General features: G+C 56.0%; 6 protein-coding genes across 6 annotated transcripts; 2 read left to right on the top strand and 4 right to left on the bottom strand.

Annotated features, from left to right (window-relative positions):
• Positions 1-5,237: 5,237 nt before the first annotated feature.
• CCM_05096 (d-3-phosphoglycerate dehydrogenase) lies at positions 5,238-7,534 on the bottom strand (the record flags this gene model as incomplete). Its single annotated transcript, XM_006670242.1, has 3 exons — positions 5,238-7,070; positions 7,311-7,422; positions 7,512-7,534. 3 exons carry the CDS (start codon positions 7,532-7,534, stop codon positions 5,238-5,240), a joined length of 1,968 nt encoding a protein of 655 aa, XP_006670305.1.
• A 1,072-nt stretch (positions 7,535-8,606) lies between these two features.
• On the bottom strand, positions 8,607-9,805 carry CCM_05095 (lactoylglutathione lyase; the record flags this gene model as incomplete). The annotated part of the gene is made up of 5 exons (XM_006670241.1): positions 8,607-8,785; positions 8,847-9,120; positions 9,184-9,620; positions 9,679-9,707; positions 9,759-9,805. 5 exons carry the CDS (start codon positions 9,803-9,805, stop codon positions 8,607-8,609), a joined length of 966 nt encoding a protein of 321 aa, XP_006670304.1.
• A 343-nt stretch (positions 9,806-10,148) lies between these two features.
• On the top strand, positions 10,149-13,120 carry CCM_05094 (uncharacterized protein; the record flags this gene model as incomplete). The annotated part of the gene is made up of 5 exons (XM_006670240.1): positions 10,149-10,158; positions 10,633-10,760; positions 11,011-12,204; positions 12,262-12,714; positions 12,782-13,120. 5 exons carry the CDS (start codon positions 10,149-10,151, stop codon positions 13,118-13,120), a joined length of 2,124 nt encoding a protein of 707 aa, XP_006670303.1.
• Positions 13,121-13,714: 594 nt separating this feature from the next.
• Positions 13,715-14,578, bottom strand: CCM_05093 (uncharacterized protein; the record flags this gene model as incomplete). Its single annotated transcript, XM_006670239.1, has 1 exon — positions 13,715-14,578. The coding sequence occupies one exon, from the start codon at positions 14,576-14,578 to the stop codon at positions 13,715-13,717; it is 864 nt and encodes a 287-aa protein (XP_006670302.1).
• A 759-nt stretch (positions 14,579-15,337) lies between these two features.
• Positions 15,338-16,020, bottom strand: CCM_05092 (uncharacterized protein; the record flags this gene model as incomplete). The annotated part of the gene is made up of 3 exons (XM_006670238.1): positions 15,338-15,523; positions 15,573-15,855; positions 15,941-16,020. The coding sequence occupies 3 exons, from the start codon at positions 16,018-16,020 to the stop codon at positions 15,338-15,340; spliced, it is 549 nt and encodes a 182-aa protein (XP_006670301.1).
• A 1,331-nt stretch (positions 16,021-17,351) lies between these two features.
• On the top strand, positions 17,352-20,791 carry CCM_05091 (uncharacterized protein; the record flags this gene model as incomplete). The annotated part of the gene is made up of 5 exons (XM_006670237.1): positions 17,352-17,426; positions 17,509-17,731; positions 18,330-18,403; positions 18,733-19,192; positions 19,242-20,791. 5 exons carry the CDS (start codon positions 17,352-17,354, stop codon positions 20,789-20,791), a joined length of 2,382 nt encoding a protein of 793 aa, XP_006670300.1.
• Positions 20,792-21,604: the final 813 nt, after the last annotated feature.

Raw genomic sequence — 21,604 nt, 5'->3', positions numbered from 1 at the left:
GTCGATGGCTTAGTGTTCTTGGTTTTTTTGGGTGGATGTATGTGTTTTGGGTATGGGCGAGAATTGGAGTGTGTGTGTGTGTTGGTGTTTTGGTGCTGGATGAGAGACTATTCCTGGGGAGATGAACTTCTTTAAGTACTTTACGCTGTCTGTATTCATGTACTTCAGTCACTCTCAGTGTAACAATGTGCCACGTATAGTTTCTTAGACACGGATCCGACATATGATAGACAAGGCCGTCAGCCGAATCTAGAACAGAGCACTGACCTGTGACGAGTGACCTATAGAGTACCTTTTGCAGGGTCACCATGACACAGGAATCTAGTGCAACAGAAGAATAACGGAAAGGGTGTGCTGAAGTGGTGATCATGTCAGAGTGGAAGGCCCGGTACGACTCTCGTAGATCCCTCCGCAGGCAGCAATCATGGCCGCCTGGATGCGAGGAGCCACATAATGGAACTTGATACTGACTTGCCTTGGCAACTGCAGAAGAAGCTATACCTTAATTTAGACACCGCCCCATTGTCTTACTCTCGGTGAATATATGCATAGTGTTTGGGGGCTGAGAAGAGCAGCCGTCTGCCACGACCGTGTTACAGCAGCTGCCAGCATTTCGCGCGCATGGGCCAAAACTCGTGTTACATGGATTATCACAGTTGTAGCAGATACCCGTATCTGCATTGTGATTCAATCCAGGCAGCCAGGTCATCGCCACAGCGGCAAGGATATAGACAAGACAGCGGTCGACCAATAGGCAACCTATTCGCCACAGGTATCACACCAGTGACGTCGTTTCTAGGACCAAACTTCCGATCAATTTTATTGTTTGAACAACCTCAAAAATAAACAAGAATAAATACACCTGCAACCTAAGCCCGCATGTCAGCATGTCTGCCTACCCGTCGTGCAGCAACTTCAACATGCCGGTCGCGGCGTGCCTGCCCAACAGCTCCAGCGTTCACATCCCCAACATGTCCAGCAGGCTGACGTCGAACGCAAACGTGGCCTCCACCATTTGCGCATCTCGATGCCCGCGAGCGAGCCCATGGTAATATACGACAGGCCCAGCTTCGTCCGGAAGCTGTCTATCGGCGTGCCCAGCATGGCGAGTACCTTGGTGTCACTCTCCCGCGCCAGGAACTGCGCCGCCTCGGGTGTCACCAGCATGGCCTCGTCAGACCGTGCGGTCGAGAGAAACACTCTGAAGCCATCGTTGCGCGCGCGCCCCCGTCTGCGTCCTTGCGATGGTTGCGGTACACAGCCATGCGCACATCCCGGCCACAGAGCGCGCGGCTGCCCGGCGACGACAGCGGCCCAGACCGATGGCAAAGACGGACAAATGGACAGCAGCGTCGCAGCGTCGCAGCGCCCAGACCGATGAAAAAGACGGACGAATCGACAGCGGCGCGGTAGCCGTCGTATACGTGGCTTGCCTTGGGGGGCGGCGTCTTGATAGTCAGCGACAGGGCGTCGAGGACGTCGGACGCCCGTACCATGACAAGATCTATGCTCTGGACACCGCGTTGCGCGCCACGACTCAGGCATTTTCACCGACGCCGATGCCGATGGTGCTGGCCGCGAGCCCGACGCCGTTTCGGTACCTCGCAAAGACGTCGAGGAAGCTATTGGCGGCCGCGTCGTTGGCCTGCCCGGGAATGACCACGACGGCGACGATGGAGCACCCCAATCCGCCAAAGTCTCCCTACCAGCAAGTGCGAGTCCTGACTGTCTAGCTCAAGCAGTCCCTCGCGCTGCATGGCATTTCTGGGTTCGCAGCCAGCAGTGTCAAATCGCGTTCCTGCTCGGAGCGGACTATAGCGACTTGGCCATCGTATTCGACGACGTCTTGGATGATTCTTTCACATCCTTTCCACCACGACTTCAATATCCATCACCTTTTGGTTTTCTAGCGGCTGCCAACGCCCAGCTGTGAAGAACTGGGCTGTGGTTGTTAGGGAGGCCTAAGGCACACATTTGGCATTGACCACTTTCACCGCAGGTGGCAGAATCAGTTGCACATCAAGGGTCAACATCTCAGTTCTCCGGACACTTTGCAAATACCAAATACCACACTTACTTGCACCGAAAATCTAGTTCTCCCAACGTTTCCCGTTTTCTCTTTCGATGAGGCTACCGCTCCTGCTTCCTACAACCCGCAAACGCCGTCAATATGCTCTCGCAAACAGTGAAGCGCCTAGGCTAGGCTATCATGTCAAAGTCTCAGCCTGACTTCATCCTGGAGTTCACGCCGAACGGTTATAAAGATGAACATGTTGTGGCGTCTAGAGATGGCCTCATGGTATCTCGGAAATACTCCATCCTGAGTATCGACCACTGTCGATTTACATGGCCCGTAACGATCACCTTACACACCAAGTAGCCCGCCAGCATCAAGAAACTGCAAAGGAGAGAAACATTCAGGTATATTTACCGCCCTATTCAGTTCGACCGCGTGTAATTCTTGCGCGACACCGTGACCGAAGTTCTCATCTGACCAAGGTATGGCTATGACGGCGAGCTTTCATGTCATTGCCGGCGTTGGTATAGGTTCCGTCTTCACAGTTCCGCCAACTCCCGGCAGGCCAGCCCAGAGAAGACGGAAGACAATGTGTAGGCATGTTCGTGGTATTTCGACTCTTTGATGCGCTGATCGGTCTTGGTATTGCATCGACGGCGTTCAACAGTAAATTTGGACAAGAGCTTGCATTTCTCGAAAGTGTCGTATCCGACTTTCCGCGATTAGACCCCAAGAGGCACTGGCCTACGTTCTGAGCTTGAAAGATAGCAGCTTGCAACATGAAACTGTAGTTGTGATCCAAGGAGCGTAGGTGGAGTCTTTCGAGTAGTGTTTTATATTCCAGCTGCATTTGGTGCGGTGGGCGCCAAACTATCGAGTCGGAGGAAAAGGGCAAGTAGGCGTTTGATGGTTGAACTGGAGCTCGAAGGGCAAATAATGTATATATATGTCCACAGCAATGCGGCTACTTTGGCAACGGATCTGGCTCAAGGGGACATTTTGCTGATTGGAGTCAGTTTCAAGAAGAAGCAATATACCAGCAAGTCCCACGTTGGCAGCATCAACGACCTACCTGGTCTTCTGAACGACCCGCCAGGCTACCTTGGCCCGTCCACACCGGCAAACTTTTTGATATTCTCGCTAATCTGCGCAGCCATCCTCGCGGCCTCGCCTGCCTCCTCTGGGCGCTCCATGCGCATAAGAACCTCGGCCCTGCGCCTCAGCAGGAGCATCTCCCAGAGACGCACGTCGGGCGACTGCCGGACCGCGGCCAGGCCCTCGTCGATGAGCGCCAGCGCCTGCTCGAGCGGACCGGTCTTCCACGCAGCCTCAATCTTTTCCATCTGCTTCTCGACCCATGCCGTGCTGCTCGGGCGGCCCGTCTGGTCGTTGTCGTCTGCGGCTCGGTCTGACATGTTGGGCGCGCTCTTTTCGGTGTGTGTCTTCTTGGCAATACTCGGCCTGTTTCTTGGTGGACGATGTGTGTTAAGTAAAAAAAAAAAAAGCTTGAAAAATTCTGCGGCTACACAAGGCCACGACGTGGGCACGGCGCGCGCGTCTTGTGCGGCCTGGGGGGGTGAGTGAGACTTTGCTTGTTGCCGCCGCTGTGGTATTGACCTGCTGGCAATACCATCTCACAGAGGCGTGGACGAGACCTAGAGTAAACTGTTTTGAGTAAGCGCATTCTTTGGGTGATGCCGTCTCAGGGTTTTGACCACAGGTACTGCACTTTGCTGTGTCGCTGGGAGCGGTGTACGACAACTCTCTCTTTGTCTTCTTGTCCAGTTGCACGTTGAGGGCGAGAACTTGGAACATCCTAGACGCTCAACTAGCAGTGGTTGCTGAGAAGAGTGACGTAGGGAGCCATAGGCAGAAGAAAGTCGGCGCCTTGTATCACAAGAAATAGACTTGGGCCATGGCGTTTCCGAAGCCTACATGGTTTGTTTCTGTACACGCTTGGAACCTCCATCTTGCGGGTAGCAAGTTCTTGCATCCCTGACCCCTTCTTCAGGTGAAGCTTTCCTCCACATTTTACTCTACCTTGGGTTTTTTGCAGTTTGAGAAAGACTGAATATAGCAACGCCAGTGAGAGGGATAGTTCGAGGAGCCTAGCAGGTTTGAGCTTTTGTAGCCGCCGTCCCCCGAGGACACATAAGCGGTATTCCTGTATGACTTATCGGAACCCGCCAACAGGCAGTACTTCGCCCAGCTCGCATGGCTGTTTCACCCGAACAGTGACAGACTCCATTTTAGGCACCCAATACTTGGTTGCCACTCTTTGTTCTGGCATCTTTGGGCGATACCCTCCCTGTTTTGCACATCACCTTTGCACATCACCTTTGCACATCACCTTTGCACATCGCCTTTGCACACACACGGTGACACAGAAGTGAAAAGACCGAGTTCAACAACTATTAAAGAACTGCCTTTCTCCTCTCCAGAATTCTCAACGTGATCCTCGCAAACCTGCACAATCACCAAAACCACTCCAAAGAACCACAACAGACAGCCGCCGCAATGGATGAACCACAACAGACAGCCGCCGCAATGGATGAACCACAACAGACACCAGCCGCAATGGATGAACCACAACAGACACCAGCCGCAATGGATGACAGGTAATGTCCACTCACTGTTGCGCGGAATGAAAGGCAACCTGCACTGAGGCGAATCCTAAACTATTTCAGAGCCATAAGAGCAAGAATTGCAGAGATATTAGAACAGAGTGACGCGGCTGCAGCGCGCTGGAGGGAGGAGGTAAGGGCACACGAGCGAGCAGAGCGTCGAATGAAACTATATCGGGGTGGGAAAAGGAGGTTCTTGTCTGTTGTAAAGCTCTGGTGGAAAAGGCACATTTATCCTCGCCAACAGGTAGAAGCCAGCGGTCATTCGAGCGAGGCAGTTGATAGCCGCCCGTCTTAGAGAAACGGGGAAAGATACTTTGGCCAGTTTAACTCAGTGAGCTGTGGTTTTTGGACACGTGTGTCATTTGGGTGATCTTGTTTGTGCTATTGATCGGACCAGTGGGAACAAGACAAGTTTGCATTTCGCTCTCGTGAATCGAGACCATACTAGTGCTGAAGAAACTCGTCGAGAATCTACGTGATGGGGCATTTCACGTAATGAAGCGACATGTGGGGGCTCTCTATATCGCCGAGGTGAATTTACATCAAGTACAAAGGATTCATTCAAGAGCTTTACTATTGAAAGTATGCGGTCGCTACAAAGTAACCACGCTCACATCCAACACGCCCTCGGCCTGCTTCAAGTCGTCCATGACCTTCTTGTCCACGTTGCCGGCGATGCCGAGGATCATGAGGGCCTCGTCGCCCGGCTGCTGCGGGTGCGTGCCGGCGGTATCGGCCAGGGAGTCCTGGGAGCGGCTCGGCTGCAGGCCGTCGTCGGTGGGCGGGGTCCAGTCGCCGCGAAACTCGGCGCCGAGGGCGGCGACCTGCATGAAGCGGATATTGATGCCGTGGGAGCCGAGGACGGTGCCGACGCCGCCAATCTTGCCGGGCTCGTCGTAGTTGTGCAGGATGATGAGGGTGCCCTCGGGGCTAAAGGTGGCGTTGAAGCGGCCGAGGCGCGAGATGTAGAGGCGCTTGTTGGACGAGGCGTAGCCCTCGATGACCTGGGCGCGGCGGCCCTTGGCGCCGCCGCCGTCCGGGTAGGAGCGCAGCGAGACGAGGTTGACGTAGGTCTGGTCGTTGCGCGAGTCGTGGGCGTGCGTCTCGCTGACGGTGATGCCCTTTTCCTTGGCAATCTGGGTGGCGTTGACAATGTTGACGTTGGAGTCGCTAAAGGACGCGACCAGACCCTTGACGAGCGCGGCCAGCAGCGGCTTCGTATTGGGCAGCCCGGCCAGCTCGCCGTGGTAGACGAGCTCAAAGGTGCGCCCGCCGACGCGCGTGCTGTTGCTGCCGGCAAAGTGCTGCGAGTACAGCCGGCCCATCTTCTCGACCAGCGACACCGACGGCTGCAGCTTGCGGTACTGCTCCGGCAGGATGATGGGCGCGTTGACGGCGCTCGTCGGCAGCCCGCCGCGCAGAATCTCCCGCGTCTGCGTGCACACGTCCATGGACACGTTCTCCTGCGCCTCGACCGTCGACGCGCCCAGGTGCGGCGTCGCGACCACCTTGGGGTGCCGGGTGAGGCGCGCCGCGACCGAGTCGGCGGCGGGCGGCTCCGTGGTGAAGACGTCGAGGCCGGCGCCGGCGATGCAGCCGTCGTCGAGGGCGCGCAGCAGCGCGGCCTCGTTGTAGACGCCGCCGCGGGCGACGTTGAGGACGCGCGCGGTGCTCTTCATCATCTTCAGCTCGGCCTCGCCAATCAGGTCCAGCGTCGTGGCCAGCAGCGGGGTGTGGATGGTCAGGAAGTCGAGCACGGGCAGCATGTCGTGCAGGGCCGGGTAGAGCTCGACGCCGGCCTGCTTGGCCATGTCCGGGTTCGCGTAGGGGTCGACGGCGACGACGGCCATGCCGAGGCCCTTGGCCATGCGGGCGACGTGCAGGCCGACCTTGCCGAGGCCGACGATGCCGAGCGTCTTGCGGCCGACCTCGACGCCGACGAGCTGGGCGCGCTCCCAGCGGCCGTCCTTGACGCCGCGGTCGGCGCGGCCAATGTGCCGGGCCGTCGCCAGCAGCAGCGCGACCGTGTGCTCGGCGGCGGCGACGATGTTGCCGGCCGGCGAGTTGACGACGAGCACGCCGCGGGCGGTGGCGGCGGGCACGTCAATGTTGTCGACGCCGACGCCGGCGCGCGCCACGACCTTGAGCTGGGATCCCGCGCGCAGCACCTCGGCCGTCACCTTGGTCTCGGAGCGCACGAGCAGGCCCTGGTAGTCGGGGATGATGCGCACGAGCTCCTCGGCGCTGACGTTTTGCCGGACGTCGACGTCAAAGTGGGGGGTCAGCAGGGCGAGGCCGTCGGGGGACAGCTTTTCGGGGACGAGGATGCGGGGCCGAGAGGAGCCCGCCGAGGGGGGGCGGCGGCGACGGCCTCGGCAGGTGCGGGGTCGACGGCGATGGAGGTCATCGGAGCGGCGGCAGGGGGGCTATGAAGCATAAAAGAAACCTGAACAAGACGATGACTGGACTCTATCTCGCGTCGCGTGCAGAAAAAAAAATAGCAAGAAAAAAACAAGGGTCGTCACAAGGCGGGAAAAAGAAAGTTTGGAGCGGTTTGTTTTGGCAGAAGAGGGGGAGGGGGAGGGGGATGCGGCCGGTCTTTAAGACAATAAATCGACGCGGCCGAATTCATCCACGATGGCGCGCATCACACATCACACACCTACCACACCTTGATGGGCGGCAGCTAGGGATTTTCGCGGGTGAATCACATCCACATATGCGATACAATGGAGAATGTCACGGCGAGAGACAATGGCACCATCCAGACGGCTTTGTCTTGAAGACCCCGAGATGGGCGCTAAAAGCTACCAGCTGGACAGGTCAGCAAGACCATCGCCGAGCCATCCTTTTCCCTCGCTTCTTACCCCATCTCATCGTCATACTGCATTTCGGCAGAAAAATCTCCCAATTTTCTGCCTGGCACGTAACAGTGGCTGCTTTTCATTGTCTCAATAAATTGGCCCTTTTGCCCCAGCCGGCATGACATCTGGGGCAAATCACAGCCCTGCATTCTCGCCACCGGCGCAGGCTATCATCAGCCTTGGCAAAACGCGCAGGCGGCGGCGGCGGCCCAAGCAGAGAGAGTGAGGCTGCGTAGGTATTTTGCGACAGGAAACTCGAGGCCAGTGGAAGGGAAAATGCGCTACCTCGAGACAAGTTCCCTCTAAACAACACTCATCGATATAACCTGCTTGTCAAAGAACCAAATCTCCCAGACAAGGGGTGCCTTGCGAGCCACATCGGGCCCTTGGCAAGTTTATATCTGCAGACTTGTTCGCTTGGCCCCGCGCCACCTGACTATTCGAAAAGGCCGTTCGGATGTAACGAGAGGCTCATGCATGCAGCTGCCGTTGTTCCTCTCCGCATGAAGAAATCCCATCCGACACCAGCGTCTCTGCTGTACATGCACCAAGGCAGATGCAGACTGACAAAGTAATGCAACATGGACCAAGGAAAATTACTCTACCCAGATGCGACTGACGCCATTCTCTCGACCCCGTGCAGCAACACTGCTTTGCTGCTCTATGCTGCCAGACCCCAGATGAGGCGGCGTGTTAGTTAGCGCCCAGGCTGCCAGAAATGAGCGCAATCCGCCTCCATTATTCTCAAGCCTTTTGCTAGCCAACAATTTCCCTCCAGATTCCATTTATCATCTGACGTAGAACAGATCTAGTTCCTTCTTGCTTACGCCGCCCATCGGCCCTGCAAGCTTCGGCACTTGAACCCATCGCAAACCACCTTGCTGGCCACCTCGCCTCCACATCGCGCGGCGATTCTGCCCAGTGGCGCTGGCAAGCATACCAACAAGCTTACTCGTAGACACGAAATCAGATCAGAAGAGGGTGTGTGCAACTGCCGTGACAAGCTAGATCCGTGTACCTGCCAAGGAGAATCACGTTTTTTGTTTTTCATTACATACTAGCTACAGAGTCAATCTGGCCGAGCTTCCTGTCTAGGCCTCATTCAACCGTGTACTTGGATCCATACTTGTCGTTCTGGACCACCTCGATCCAGTAACCATCAGGGTCGAGGAGGAAAGCAATGTTCTTCATGCGGCCTTCCGTCAGCCTCTTCTTCCAGTTACATCCCTTTTCTTCAAACCGCTGGCAGGCAGCGCCGAGGTCGTCGACCGTGATGCCTTGATCATTTTGTGTCAGCGTCTCATCTTCATTATTTCCACAATCCTCAGCTAAACATACAGATGTGGCCAAAGCCCTGCGGCTGGTCGTTGCCGTTGTGGTACTTGAAAGACTCGTCCTTTTCGGTGCCGTAGTTCCACGTGAGCTCGAGCAGACCCTCGCGGTGGCTCGTCTTCTCGTCGGTCGGCAGGCCCTGGTCGGCGGGATAGGCGAGGAAGTACAGGTTAAAACCAGCAGCCTGCGCCTCGTGCTTGCGGATCAACGACATGCCGAGAATCTCTTGGTAGAACTTGAGCGACTTTTCAATGTCCTTGACGCGAAGCATGGTATGGTTCTGCAAGAAAAAAAAATACATTTAGTCGTCTTTGGCCTCTGATACATTCTACACCGTACTTACCATGCGATAGGTGCCGGGGTCAGTCTCGGTGATTTTCTCCGTCTCCTCGACGGGCTTCTGGCCGATAATCTCGATCCAGTAACCGTCCGGATCCAGAGCAAACGCAATGTGCTTCATGCGACCGTCGCTGAGCTTCTTCTGAAACTTGTACCCGGCATCCTCGATGCGCTTGCAGGCCGCCTGTAGGTTGTCAACGCTGATGCAGGTGTGGCCGAATCCGCGGTGCGGCTCCGTGTTACCGTTGACGACCTTGAAGTCGGGGTCGTTTTCGGTGCCGTAGTTGTGCGTGAGCTCGATGATGCCCTCGCGGTTCATAAACGAGTTGCCGTGGGACACTGCTTTGGCGCCGTCGTACGCGAGAAAGTACAGATCGAACTTGGCTTCGGGTTGCTGGATCTTCTTGACAACGCTCATCCCGAGAAACTCGTAGAATTTCACTACCAAGGGTTAGGTTTTGCTAACTGCCAAGATGGCGGCAACTTCGGGACGACCTACCCGACTCCTTGGGGTCCTTGACCCGAATCCTGACGGCGTGTCAGTACTGCTACCTCAAGAACAATACGTCTATGACCTACATGGAGTGGTTAAACTTGTATTTGTTGGTATCCGTGGTGGTCGCCATTGTTGCGAATCGCTGTAAGGTAGCTAACAAACAGGTGGCGGGGTCAATATGAGGTGTCGTTTGTGGATTCCAAGTGAGGTTGGGCACACGAACCTGGTCCAGGTAACTTGGTGAGGGGATTGGCAGAGCTTGACAGTGTGTTTTGAACAAGTCGTAGTCGCTGAACTGCTCTTGAAGCGCTCATGAGGTGATGAGTTTTGCTGCTTTGTAATGTCGACGTAGCTGGTGATGTCAACCCCCGCAGTAATAGCTCGAGGAGCCCCTCCTCGAGCGGCAGCAGCTCCGGAGCGTGGAGGCCGGAACGGGCATTAAAGCGAGCCTGCTACCGAACTATTCCCAATAAATGACCGCCAGTAATACGCCGAGCATAGCCCAAAAGTGAACTAGGTATAGTGTAAAGGCAATAAGCCGACGACGAGTACCGACCTCTTGTCGTTACCAAGCACTGAAGCCACTGAGCGACCCCACCTTGGCCCCAACTTCTTAGTGATGGTGTCGAGGGCCACCTTTTTGACAGCGGCAAGTGACTTTTCGCTGTGATGCTCTCTCTTCCGCGTAATCTCTGCAGAGGAGATAATTCTTTTACACAACATGAAGAAGCTAGATTCCGCCCGTCTTTGAGTATTTCAGGCTCCGGAAAGCATACTTCCCAATCATAAATTTTGCTAGGTACCTATCCGCAGGTACCTACCTAAGTACCTGGTAGTTAGTACTACATTACAGTGGGCGTACGTTTGACCAAGTCTTCGTCATGGCGCTATAGCGGTTCCGGTAGTGGACTAGTTTAGTGGGTGGTCGTGCTGTTGCAGCACTTAAGCATCCTTCAGGCTACCTGGGTGATCAGAGCCTCACTGCGTCTTATTGTTTGCGTCGCCGCATTGTTGATCTTGTCGCTTCATCCATCTCTGTACTCTTAACCAACCTATACCTCGCGCTCAACAGCGACCTCTCCTCGGTATCCTCATGGCACGCTCTACCCCGTTCTTCGAGTGAGGGCAACGGATTGCTTGCCCATTGTCCGTCCCCTTGCCCGCACAAAGCTCAATACGCCTGAGCTGCTGCTCAAAAGAGGCGCAACCACCCTCTCGATGTTCCCATGCCTTCACGCCCCTCGTGTATCCTGCCACAAGAATTGCAACCCCCCAAACGTCCCGCCAGCCGTCGACGCGTTTTGAGACCCCAAGGCACCGAGCTACCTCCGCTAGGGCCGCTGCCCGGCCATGGACACCGACCCAGGGCCGCACGAGGCAGTAGCTGGCGCCGCCGTGCCTTCCAAGGTCCAGCGACAGCAGCATCTGCTCGGCCGCCCTGCATCCCTGACCAGGTCAAGATCCCTCTCCGACGGCGGAGGAACCACGCCCAAGCTCTCCCCGGCGCCGCACATTATCGCATCCGCCCGCCGCACCTCCAAGGACGACCACGACATTGATACACTTTCTTCCAGCTCGGGCGCTACCGCCCCCGCGTCCGCCGCCACGCTGGCCGGCTTTCCCTCGACGCCGAAGCGGTCAGAGGTTCGTGGCATGTCGTCTCGGGACAAGCAGCACCAGCAGCAGCAGCAACAACAGCAACTACAACAGCCGCCGCCTCTGCCACGAACCTCTCGCGACTTTACACCTCCTCCTGGTGCGACCGCAGGTACTAGCGCGTATGGCAAGCTGGCGCCGCTGTCCCCTAAGGTCGACCACGCCCACATCTACGCATCCCCGACCAACATCCTCCCCCGACGGTCACGCGGCCTCGACTTTTCCCGCGCTGCCACGAGCCTACACCACTCCACCCTCGCCGAGTCCTCGCCCGAGTCCTCGCCCACCGTGGGCAGCCGCGGCATGAATATCCCAGCCCGGCGCCGCGAATTCGGCCCCGGCGCCGCCGAGCAGCACAGCCTCCAGGCATCGGCGTCTCTTTGGCCTGCCGCCATCGGCCACCAGGAGCGAATGGTAATCAGCAGCTCGCTGGGTAGTACCCAGGCGGTCGGCTCCGACTCGTCGAGCTCCTCCGAAGACGACGACCTGATGGACGAGGACACGGATGAGGCGTATGTCACCACACCGCAGGTGTCAAGGATGGGTGCCGGTGGTGGAGGGCCCAGACCGTTTGGGTCGCCGGCGATGAATATCCTCACCACCTTTCACAACCGTCCGCGCCCGCGCAAGCAGCCCAAGAGAAAGGTCCGCGGCCCGCTGGGTCTGGGCTTCAACATGAACGCGCCGCGCTCGCCCCCGAGCAATTCGGCGCGCGCCCGCCGCGAGAGCATCAGCTGGCAGGCAAACCAGTTGCAAATTTCTAGCGGCGATGGCGAAGACAGCGCGAAGTCGCTCAGCGATGTCGATGGCCCGTCCAGTGAGGCTCAGCCCAACGTAACGCGCAGAGCAGTCACCCGTCGCGGAAATCTGTTGGTAAGACAGAAATAACATGCGTCGCTCTTTGGGTATCTTTGCTGACCCCGACTCTAGCCGAAAACCAAGACATTTGCGCGAATTCGGGCTGCTCTGCTCGAAGAAGGCGCCCCAGCGGAAGCGGAGTTCCGTCGTGAAGCCGAAGTTGTCAAGCAGGTTCGCGAGAGCGATGTCGATCACGACCCACGGCCGCCCACCAACGTATTTGACCTATCGCAGGCCGTCAGCGCACTGTCGTCGCCCAACATGGTCAACCAGGATACCATTGATGAGCCCGAGGAGGACCTAATGCGAGACTTGTCCACCGGCGTGGCCAGCAGTTTCAAGCAACAAATGCTAAAAAGCAAGTCCAAGTCATTCTGGGACACGTATTCCGAATGCAGCAGCACCGGAGGCGGCGGGCGCGCATCTCCCCCGCCGCAAACATTCATGCCTCGAGAGTCGTCGTCGGGCATGAGTGAGGATGCCGCCATGGACTCACCCTCCTTTGCCATGTTTCAAAACTACCAGGTTCGTTTTCTCGCCACAAGAATAACAGTACTAGGCCGCAGCGTCACTAACAAACGACCAGCAGCAGTTGCAAGCTACCGCCATTGGCCCTCAGCCCCCTTCTGCCGCCGAGATTACTCGCCGCGTCAACAACAAGCGCCGGCGCGACGACGACCTCGACCCCGTGAGCTTCAAGCGCCGGGCCGTCAGCCCCGGCATGAGTGTGCATAACTCGCCAGTCGTGCAGAGCCCCTTGCAGCGGGACAATGTCCAATGGGGCTCACGCCCGGGCAGCACGGGCGGCGACAGGGCTGGCAGCAGTGCACAGAGCGACTCCGGCAGCATGGGCAGCCGTAATAAGGGCCGGGTAGGCTTCCAGGGCATGGTGGACGCTAACGATGCCATTATGCGCATGAGCATTGAGTAATAAGCATGTTTTTTATTGTCTTTTCTTTTTTGCATTAACTGTGCTTGGGGGCCACGAAACAAATTGTAGGTTGCATAATTCGGCGTTTATTATTAAAACACACGCGGAGCTCGAATGGCTACTCGTGTTTGGTTCTTCCTGCTCTGTCTTTCCCATCAATTTTTGGTAGTACGAGATGCTATCGTTATGCACGGCGTTTTTTTCAGTCAGTTTCCAGGCCACGGTCCAGCATTTAGACTTGATATCTGACAAATCGACACACACATTAACTCGAGGTAATTTGGCCAAAGATGAAAAAGTTGTATATATTCGGGCGTATCCGATGGCATCAGGTAGCTAATACAAAAATGTACAGAGAAAATAGTGTCTGCCTCGTAGTGTTCTAAAAAGGCTGAAGAAGAGGTGTGTAGAGGTAAAAGAAAGAGAAAGCCCTGTGTTTTTGTTTTTCTGTCCTCCCGATTAATAAGAGCCAACGCCATACCAAATGCCAGAGAAGTAGAAGAAAACGGAAAACAAGCGAGAAGCGTCCAAGTCGAGCTTTTTCGGGTGGCAAAAGCAGCAAACAGCGTTGCACGTGCAGGCCAAAGACTTGGTTTACTCGGCGCCGGTGCGATCCTCGGGCACCGACAGCGTGCCAAGCTTGTCATCCAGCCAGCGCGCCAGGTCCGACGTGTGCCTCCGCATAGCCACGATGGACAATGCCGCCGCAGCCGACGCCGAGCCGTCCTCAGCACTCGTCGTCGTCGACGACGTCTGCGCACCCACGCTGGCCAGGCTCTCCGTCTCGCCCCCGGCTCCTGCCGTGGTGCTGGTGGTGGCGGCGGCGGCGCCGAGCAAGTCCGCGCTCTCCAGGGCCTGCGTGACGGCCGCGATGCCGCCTGGGGTAGTCGTGGGTCCCCCGGCGGTAGACGACGGGCCAGACGACGAGGACGCGGTGGCGGCTTCGCCGGCCGCGGACGACGACGACGACGACGACGCGGACGTCGGCCCGACGCAGACCAGGAGCAAGCCGCACCGCAGACGCCGAATGATGACGGTACCGCCGCTCAGCTGCACCGTAATGGTGACGGGCTTGACGGCCGCGCCGGGCGCTACGGGCGCGAGCTGTCTCGTGTCCGCCTCGTCGTCGGTGCCGCGCGCCGTCTCGTCATCGTCGTCGTCGTCGTCGCCGCTCTCGTTCGCGTCGGCGGCCGCCGCAGCGGCGTGGTGGCTCCCGGGCAGCGCGGCAGGAAGCGCGGCCGACGACGCCGTGTGGATGGCGAGCAGCGAGGCGGCGACGGTGGCGTGTGTGCGCAGCACGGCGACGGGCTGCTGCGCGGCCGACGAGGCGTGCGCGAGGAGCTTGCCGTGGCTGGTGGTCAGCAGCAGCGTCGGCAGCTGCGGCGACGTGTGCGCCCGCAGAAAGGCGTTGAGACGCTTGGTGAGCAGCAGCGGCGTGGCCTGCGGGAGGACGGCCATTGCTTCTTTCTTTGGGGGAGCTTTTCAGGATTTTCTCGAGGATGGTTGGGAGCTTGCCCCTCGGCCGTGTTTGGGGGGGGCTCGATCGGTGCCCGGCGTGTGAAGAGCAGGGCTGTGGCGTGGAGGGGGTGGGCGTCGACAGCTTCTTGAGGGCGCGGACGGGGCTTGTGATAATTTTGGGTGGTGTTTTGGAGGTTGGAGGTTGGAGAGGTGTGAGGCTGAAGAGCGGGCACGGGACCACTTGGCAGAGGGCGTCCGGATTGGGGGTGATACCAAATACAACAAACCTTTCAGCAGGTGTAAGTACTACAATGCTCTTTTTTTTGTTGGCATCTCTCGAGTAGCCGCCCTGTAATCGGCTGGCATTTTCTAGGTTTTGGAATTCTTCACGGGCTATGTACGTTGATTCTTTCCACGGCAACAAATGGAAGCAAACGCACACAAGTCCACTTGAGGGACTAAGTACCTTGACTGTATCTGAGTTGCTCCAAGTGCAGCAACACAATACGTGCCCAGTTGCACATCACAATCGACAAACTTCTTTCAGGTGAATAATACATAACGATGACTGTTCTTAATTTATGATGGTCGTCTCTTTTCTTCTTCTTTTTACTCCATCGGTCAGGTCATCCATCATCAGCTCTGAACTACTCATCTTTAATTAGGTACCTAGCGTACCTAGCCAGTCGCCCCCACTTGAGCGAATCGTAAGTTTGACGACATCAGCGTCATCTCCCAATTTTGCTCCACCGATCTCAACTATAAACAGAGCAAGGCAACTATAACTATGTATCCGTATCCGTAGTTGGATTCATTATCGAATGTCCTCGAAGCTATGAAATTTGCGCCTTGCCTAATATTGCCGGCCTCAAAAGAATCTGCGCGGAGCGTGGTCGGCATTCGGCGGCCCATCTGATGTGTCCTTCCTTTTCCCCGCGATGCGGGCTGTCCATGTTGAGATGCAGTCAGCTAGTAATACTGCACCAATCCAAACCCCGTCTTGACGAGCGTCATTTTCGACTTTGATATACAGCACGGAAATCCGGCACGTCGCCCGCATATCAGCTCCCGAGTGTCCGGCCTGTTCGCTGCTCCTGCCCGGCGGTGCGGAGCGGCTCGGGCAAATCGACTTTCCTGATTGATACAAATCGCGAACGGCGAGCGACGTGCACAATATAGAAACGAAGCAATTATCCACTTGTTGACCGATGATGCCGGGCGAGGGGTAGCATCCGAGAGCAAAGTAGAAAAACAGTTGCACAAGCCCATACTGTGAGCTGTTCTGGGGTGTCCGCTCGCGAGTATAAAGGGTCAGGCTTTCTAGTAGACGGCCGAAAAAATCTAACTCGCTTACTGACTTACCTGTATACCATTCGTAACCTTGAATTTTCTCCCGCGATGCAGTTCTCCTCCTTCTTCCTCATGGCCGGCCTCATCGGCATGGCGGCAGCTCAGTGCGCTAGCACTAACGGAGTGTGCCGTGACACGGGATGCCGACTACATGGCGGCATCTGCGTTTCCGGACCCGGGCTTTGCTACTGCGTATGTGCTGCTTTCACTAGTGTTTAGCTCTCGGTCAATGCTGATATACAATAGGGATATGGCCACGCGATCGCTGCTGCTGAAGCTGACGAGCAAGAGTGAGGTGGAAGCAACTAGAGCACTGGCTCAGAAGTGTGCCTGTCCAGGGTCTGCCATGGCCAATAGTGCTTCTAGCCAAGAAATAGAAAGAAATATAGAGATTATGGTATTGCTCTTCCGTTTCCGTTCTGACTAGTAGATGGGGTGTTTTACGCTTCATTATTATGTGGTCTCATGAGTCGTGCGGATAGCAACGTTCCGCTCTATAGACGACAGTCATCGAGGTTACAGCCTTTCATCGAGGCTGCCATCTTGTCACACTTCTGAAGACATCCGTATACTTGGAACCTTTGACGGCGACTTCTCGGATCTTGCCGCGGCCATCAACAGGTTCCCCAGGCAAGCGACAAGAGCGGGTACGTCGTCCATCTGATCGGTATGTAGCCATCTACAATGGAGGCATTGTACTGCTTCTTTGTCGGCGGCAAGCAGTAATACAACATGCTTACATATCTTATAGCACCTGTATACATCACAAGGCTGTCATCCGCATCCGAGCCGGTGGCGGGCAAGGCCTCGGAAGCTCCGAAAACCGACTAGTTTCACAACCGGCATCAGCATGCTGTAGAAAAAGCAATATCGGTGGCGAAGGCGTTGCATGGCCAATGCGACCAGAAAACATCATGCAGCTAGCCGCCCGAGGAAAAAAAGTTGCGCATATAGTGTTCGACGTCGTACGGCATCACGCAGATGGAGGGAAAATCGGGTTGTGAGGACAGACAAAACAGCAGCGCATGAGGGGGTGTGTGACGTTGTGTGGTGATTCGAGATCTGCTGTTGAGGGATGGATCGAATGGTTTCAAGAGGATGGGGCCGACCGGGCAGAGTGTGTGTGGCACGTGTAGTCGTACTTTTCCAAGCGCGTGCGTGCTGGTACTAACTACTTTTCTTTTTCCCTTCGTCTCCTTGGTGAGAACACTCATCTGACAGGTACTATCTCAGCGATTGTGCCGCGATGGTGTACATGCGGATACGCTACAGATTTTTACGCAAGAGTTGATTCGTCACAGAGTGACGCACGGCTTGCGGGAGAATGGTGGTGCGAAACTTGACCCTGCATATTTTTCTTCCTTTTCGGACGTATTCTGCTTGCAGTCTTTCAAATGGCCGCAGAGTCTGGATGAGAAACACAATGTTGATTTTTTTCTTCTTCTTTACTTTTTCTTCATCCTTCACGTTTCCGTCGTTTGCGTCGTGGGTGGCTTATGTATTTGGAATGGAACAATAGGGTGGATGCAGCGTCACTGAATGGCGGTGCAGGGGCATTTTGCAAGTAATAATAAAGTCAGCCTCGCCCTGGAATCGACGCCAGCAAACAGTCGACGGGAGATGGCTGGGAGATGCGCTGCAGGAACGAAAAAAGACCTGTCGGCAGTCCACTGACAGCAGGCACGCCCACTGCAAACCCGTTGCAAAAAAGGCGCTACGACAAAGCCGCTGCAAGGGCCCGGGCGCTAAACCGTCCTGGAGCCAATCAGCAGCTGAAACCCCTGACTGGTGTAGTGAGCCCCTGTAAATTGCCTCACCTGCTGCTTGCGGAAGGCCAGGGAGAGCCCCTAGAACCAGGACCCCGGTTCATCCCCAGTCCATCCAGTCCAGTCAAATCCCGCTAATCGGGCAGGTCCTGGACCACGAGGCCCACTCGCTCCCTCCCGCTCAAACCGTCCTTGGCCCTCGCACGCTCTAACGCTCTAACGCTCTAACCCACCCCCCCCTCCCTCCTCCTCCTCCTCCTCCTCCTCCTCCAGCCTGTTTGTTCCATCTTCACGTCCCAATACATTCCAAACAAATACCCAACTCCCCACGCTCTTTTTTGATTCCCCTTCTTTTGCCCCAAGCCCCAACGGCTGACTGCAATCCTTTGTACAAATTATTTTCTTCGCTATTCAGCCTCTTCCTATACACGCACATACCCCCCGTCGTCCCGTTTCGTCTGGTTTTAACCAGCCTCGCGATTGCGCCACCCATCATTCATTCCTCACTTCCGTCTTGGCCCTTCGTTCCCAGACGCCTTGAGAAGCTCGGCCTCGTTTTCTTTTCTTTTTCCTATTCGCTTTCTTCCTCCTGCTTGCGTCTGGCTCTGATGCTTTACATAGCATCCCAAACATAGCCTCGACTCCGACGTTTGAGCTGTGGATGGACGACCCCGGCCCAGTCGAGGTCACTGTTGCTTCTGCGCGACATGTTTATCTCTCAGCTTTAATTTAATCACCACGAATCTTCGACGCTCGAAACACGATTTAACTATTCTCGATCTTCTTTGACTCGTACGCCGCGACGCCGTACCACCCTTCATTCACTCGCGTCACGTTCTACCAATTCGCACCACCACCACGGTCGACCCTTCGCAGGCGAAGGAGACCTGTGCCATCGGCAGGCCCGTTTTACACCACCACACTATAGTTGGAACCTTCCGCGGCTGATTCCACTGCCGCCGCGCCTCACTCTACCTTTTCTTGTCTGGCTGGCCGACAGTAATCATGCCTTGTTGCTGCGGGAACAGAAAGAAGCAGACTCGCGAGTTTGCCGAGCAGAAATGGGACTACATCAACCTCAAGGACTTCAAGGCCACCGGCTGCGGCACTCCCTTTGCCTATGGCTATCTCTGGTTCTCCCTCATCCTATCCATTGCCGTCTACTCAATTGACAGCTTTACCGCCGTCCAGTTGATTGCCTTCAACAGGTGGTCTTCTGCCATCCGACCAGCCATTTCTTTTGATGTCTCCAAATGGATCTTTTTCATTTGCATCATTCTATCATTTATCAACCTTGGATACGAAGGCATCCGTGCCACCCGAGTTATCAAGCGCAACAACATTGCCGAGTCTTACCTAGATCCCCTCGCCGTCCGCTGGGAATCAATTCGCGTTGGCAAAGCGCAGGGTTGGCGCCGCTTCCTCGTCTTTGCTGCCTTGACTCAGAGTAAAAAGGGAGCTCACTACATTGCCCTTTTTACCTACTTTAGTTTCAAATGCAAGTCTTCTCTCTTGCCCTGTTCAACTTGTTCACTAACATACTCCAGCTTGGATCCGTGTCTTGGTCTGCTCCGGCCCTCGCCAGGTCATCAATGCCTTTACACTCAAGTCGGTCTACGAAGCCAAGCTCGCTACCAAAGCGACTTCTGTCGATGGCGCTTTCCTTGGCTTCTTTGACAAAGTCAAGGTTCTTGCCCAGGAAGACTATCGCCAAGCCGTCATTTTGTCTGGCATGGCTTTCACCTTTGTAATCTGGGCCTTTGCTCTCATCTTTCTCCTTCTCGCCGTCCTCTTTTACGTATTCTTCTTGTTTCACTGGATCCCGCGCGCCGATGGGGGTCTGACCGGCTACTGTGAACGCAAGATCAATGCTGCGTTATTGACAATCGTCACGAAGAGGGTCAACAAAGCCCTGGCCAAGGGCGAAGCCAAAAAGTTCAAGGCAGAGGCCAAGGCTGCCAAGATGACGGGCGAAACCCTACAGCCAGAGCGTGCGGCTACTTTGCCCGATTTTGTCGCCCTCGCCGACGATAAGCTACAAGGCATGCCCATACTCAACCGCTCCGACACTGGAAACACGCTTCCTCCCTACCAGACTCGTCCCAACACCCCAGGGGGTATCGAGCTAAGCAGCATCAACAGACCAGCTTTCGCCCGCAGTGAAACCAATGGCTCCAGCTACTCTCCCACCGTACCTCTGATGAGCGCCGCCGCAGACATGGGTTACGGTCCCGTGTCTACCCAGCCGCCCTTGCCGCCGCCACAGCGTCCCGGCACCGCTATGTCACAACGAAGCCAAGTTTCCGCTATGGCGCCGTTGCAGCGCCCTGGTACGGCCACCTCACAACGAGGCATAGCCATGGGTGTAATACAACAGCGCCCCGGAACCGCTAACTCACAGCACAGCCAAGCACCACGGCCTGGCACGGGCAACCAATATCCATACAGCAATACTCCCACTCACATGCCTGTAGTGGGGGAAGAGTCGTATCAAGGTCTGGGACAGCCAACTCTGCCTCAGCTCTCTATCGCAGGTCCAACTGCCCGGTATGGGCTCGGGCCGTCAAGCTCGCAACGGAGCGTTGGATCATCACAAGATGGGTCTGAGCGCGGATTCCGCCAGGGAGTCGGCAATGCTACACCCCAAGCACAATCAACCCAGAGGCAGTTTCAGCCATACAACCCCAATTCCAGTGCCAGACAGCAAGGCCCCCCGACAGCGAACCTATACTCTGCCGAGCAATACGGAAACCCGATACATCCGCCAGTTCGCAGCGCTACAGCAGCCTCTGCGCCTCCGGGCGGGCCGATGTATTCCCCGCAAAGATCCGTGACTGCTCCGGTTCCTAGCCGGGCGGCAACAACTGATCCGTATATCCAACGCGGCCTGCCTCCGCAAAATTCATCTTTCGCCCCCATTCAGCGAAGCAACACTAGTGATGAGTTTGCAAACGGTGTCTGGGTTCCCCCAAGTCAGCGCAACAGATCCGGACCGCAACCGGGAAATGGAGGCTGGGTTTCACCGAGCCAGCGCAACACTCCACCGGCATATGACTTGGAAGCGCAATACAAGGACGGACAGAGAAACCAGTATTAATATCTATTTGAAAGATGGACCATTTGTCTCAGTGTTTGGAGTTTTATTATGAGTGGCCAGGAAGAGCCAAGTATGCAGTACGTTATGATACCCAACCCGCAGCATGCAACGCGAGCGGTTACGACGGTAAACTGCAGGATAGGATAGTACATGAAGATTATAGCCACGGTACCAATACATTTGTTTTTTCCGCTCGTTGCATCAATTTCCTCGACATGGTTTTCTTTTTGTGGCATTCCCGGCCATTATAGCATAGCTTCAAACGCTGAATGCGGACGAAATGATTCCACATGAAGCCACTGGCTAACTAAGTCGAGTTTGGAAAGATGCGCGGCGGGGCGCGCTGGACAGTGGTGAGCTCGGTCTGATTTGTAACCCAACCTCGCCCTACCATTGACATTGCTAATCCCATCATCGCTAATGTGATGCTGCCATTACTGCCGGATCTGCTCTTGACCATGGAATCCTTTGTCAAACTCAGGAACTCCATAAGCTTCAGCCGCCGCTGAAAAACACTCCCCCTGTGCTCACCAAGCACTTTTCCATGATATATTAACCTTGTACCCTCGCACCCTCCCATGCGTGTCAACTCGTCCATTCTCGCACTGATCCCGCAGCTCCTCCAGCCGGATCGCATCTTTCAGCCCACCACTTACTCCTTCCCCTACGGACAAGCGGACAGCATGCCCGCACGAATCGACACCTTTCACGAGGGCGAGACGGCCGTGCGCACCCTGCTCAAGGTGCCGCCCGGCCGCAACCCGACTGCGGCGGGGCTACCGGCGTCGTACGCCGCACGCGTCGCCGCCTCCC

The sequence above is a fragment of the Cordyceps militaris genome (genome assembly GCF_000225605.1).
Source record: "Cordyceps militaris CM01 unplaced genomic scaffold CCM_S00004, whole genome shotgun sequence".
In the NCBI taxonomy this organism is placed as follows: Eukaryota; Fungi; Ascomycota; class Sordariomycetes; order Hypocreales; family Cordycipitaceae; genus Cordyceps; species Cordyceps militaris.
This window is presented reverse-complemented; position numbering and strand designations above follow the sequence as displayed.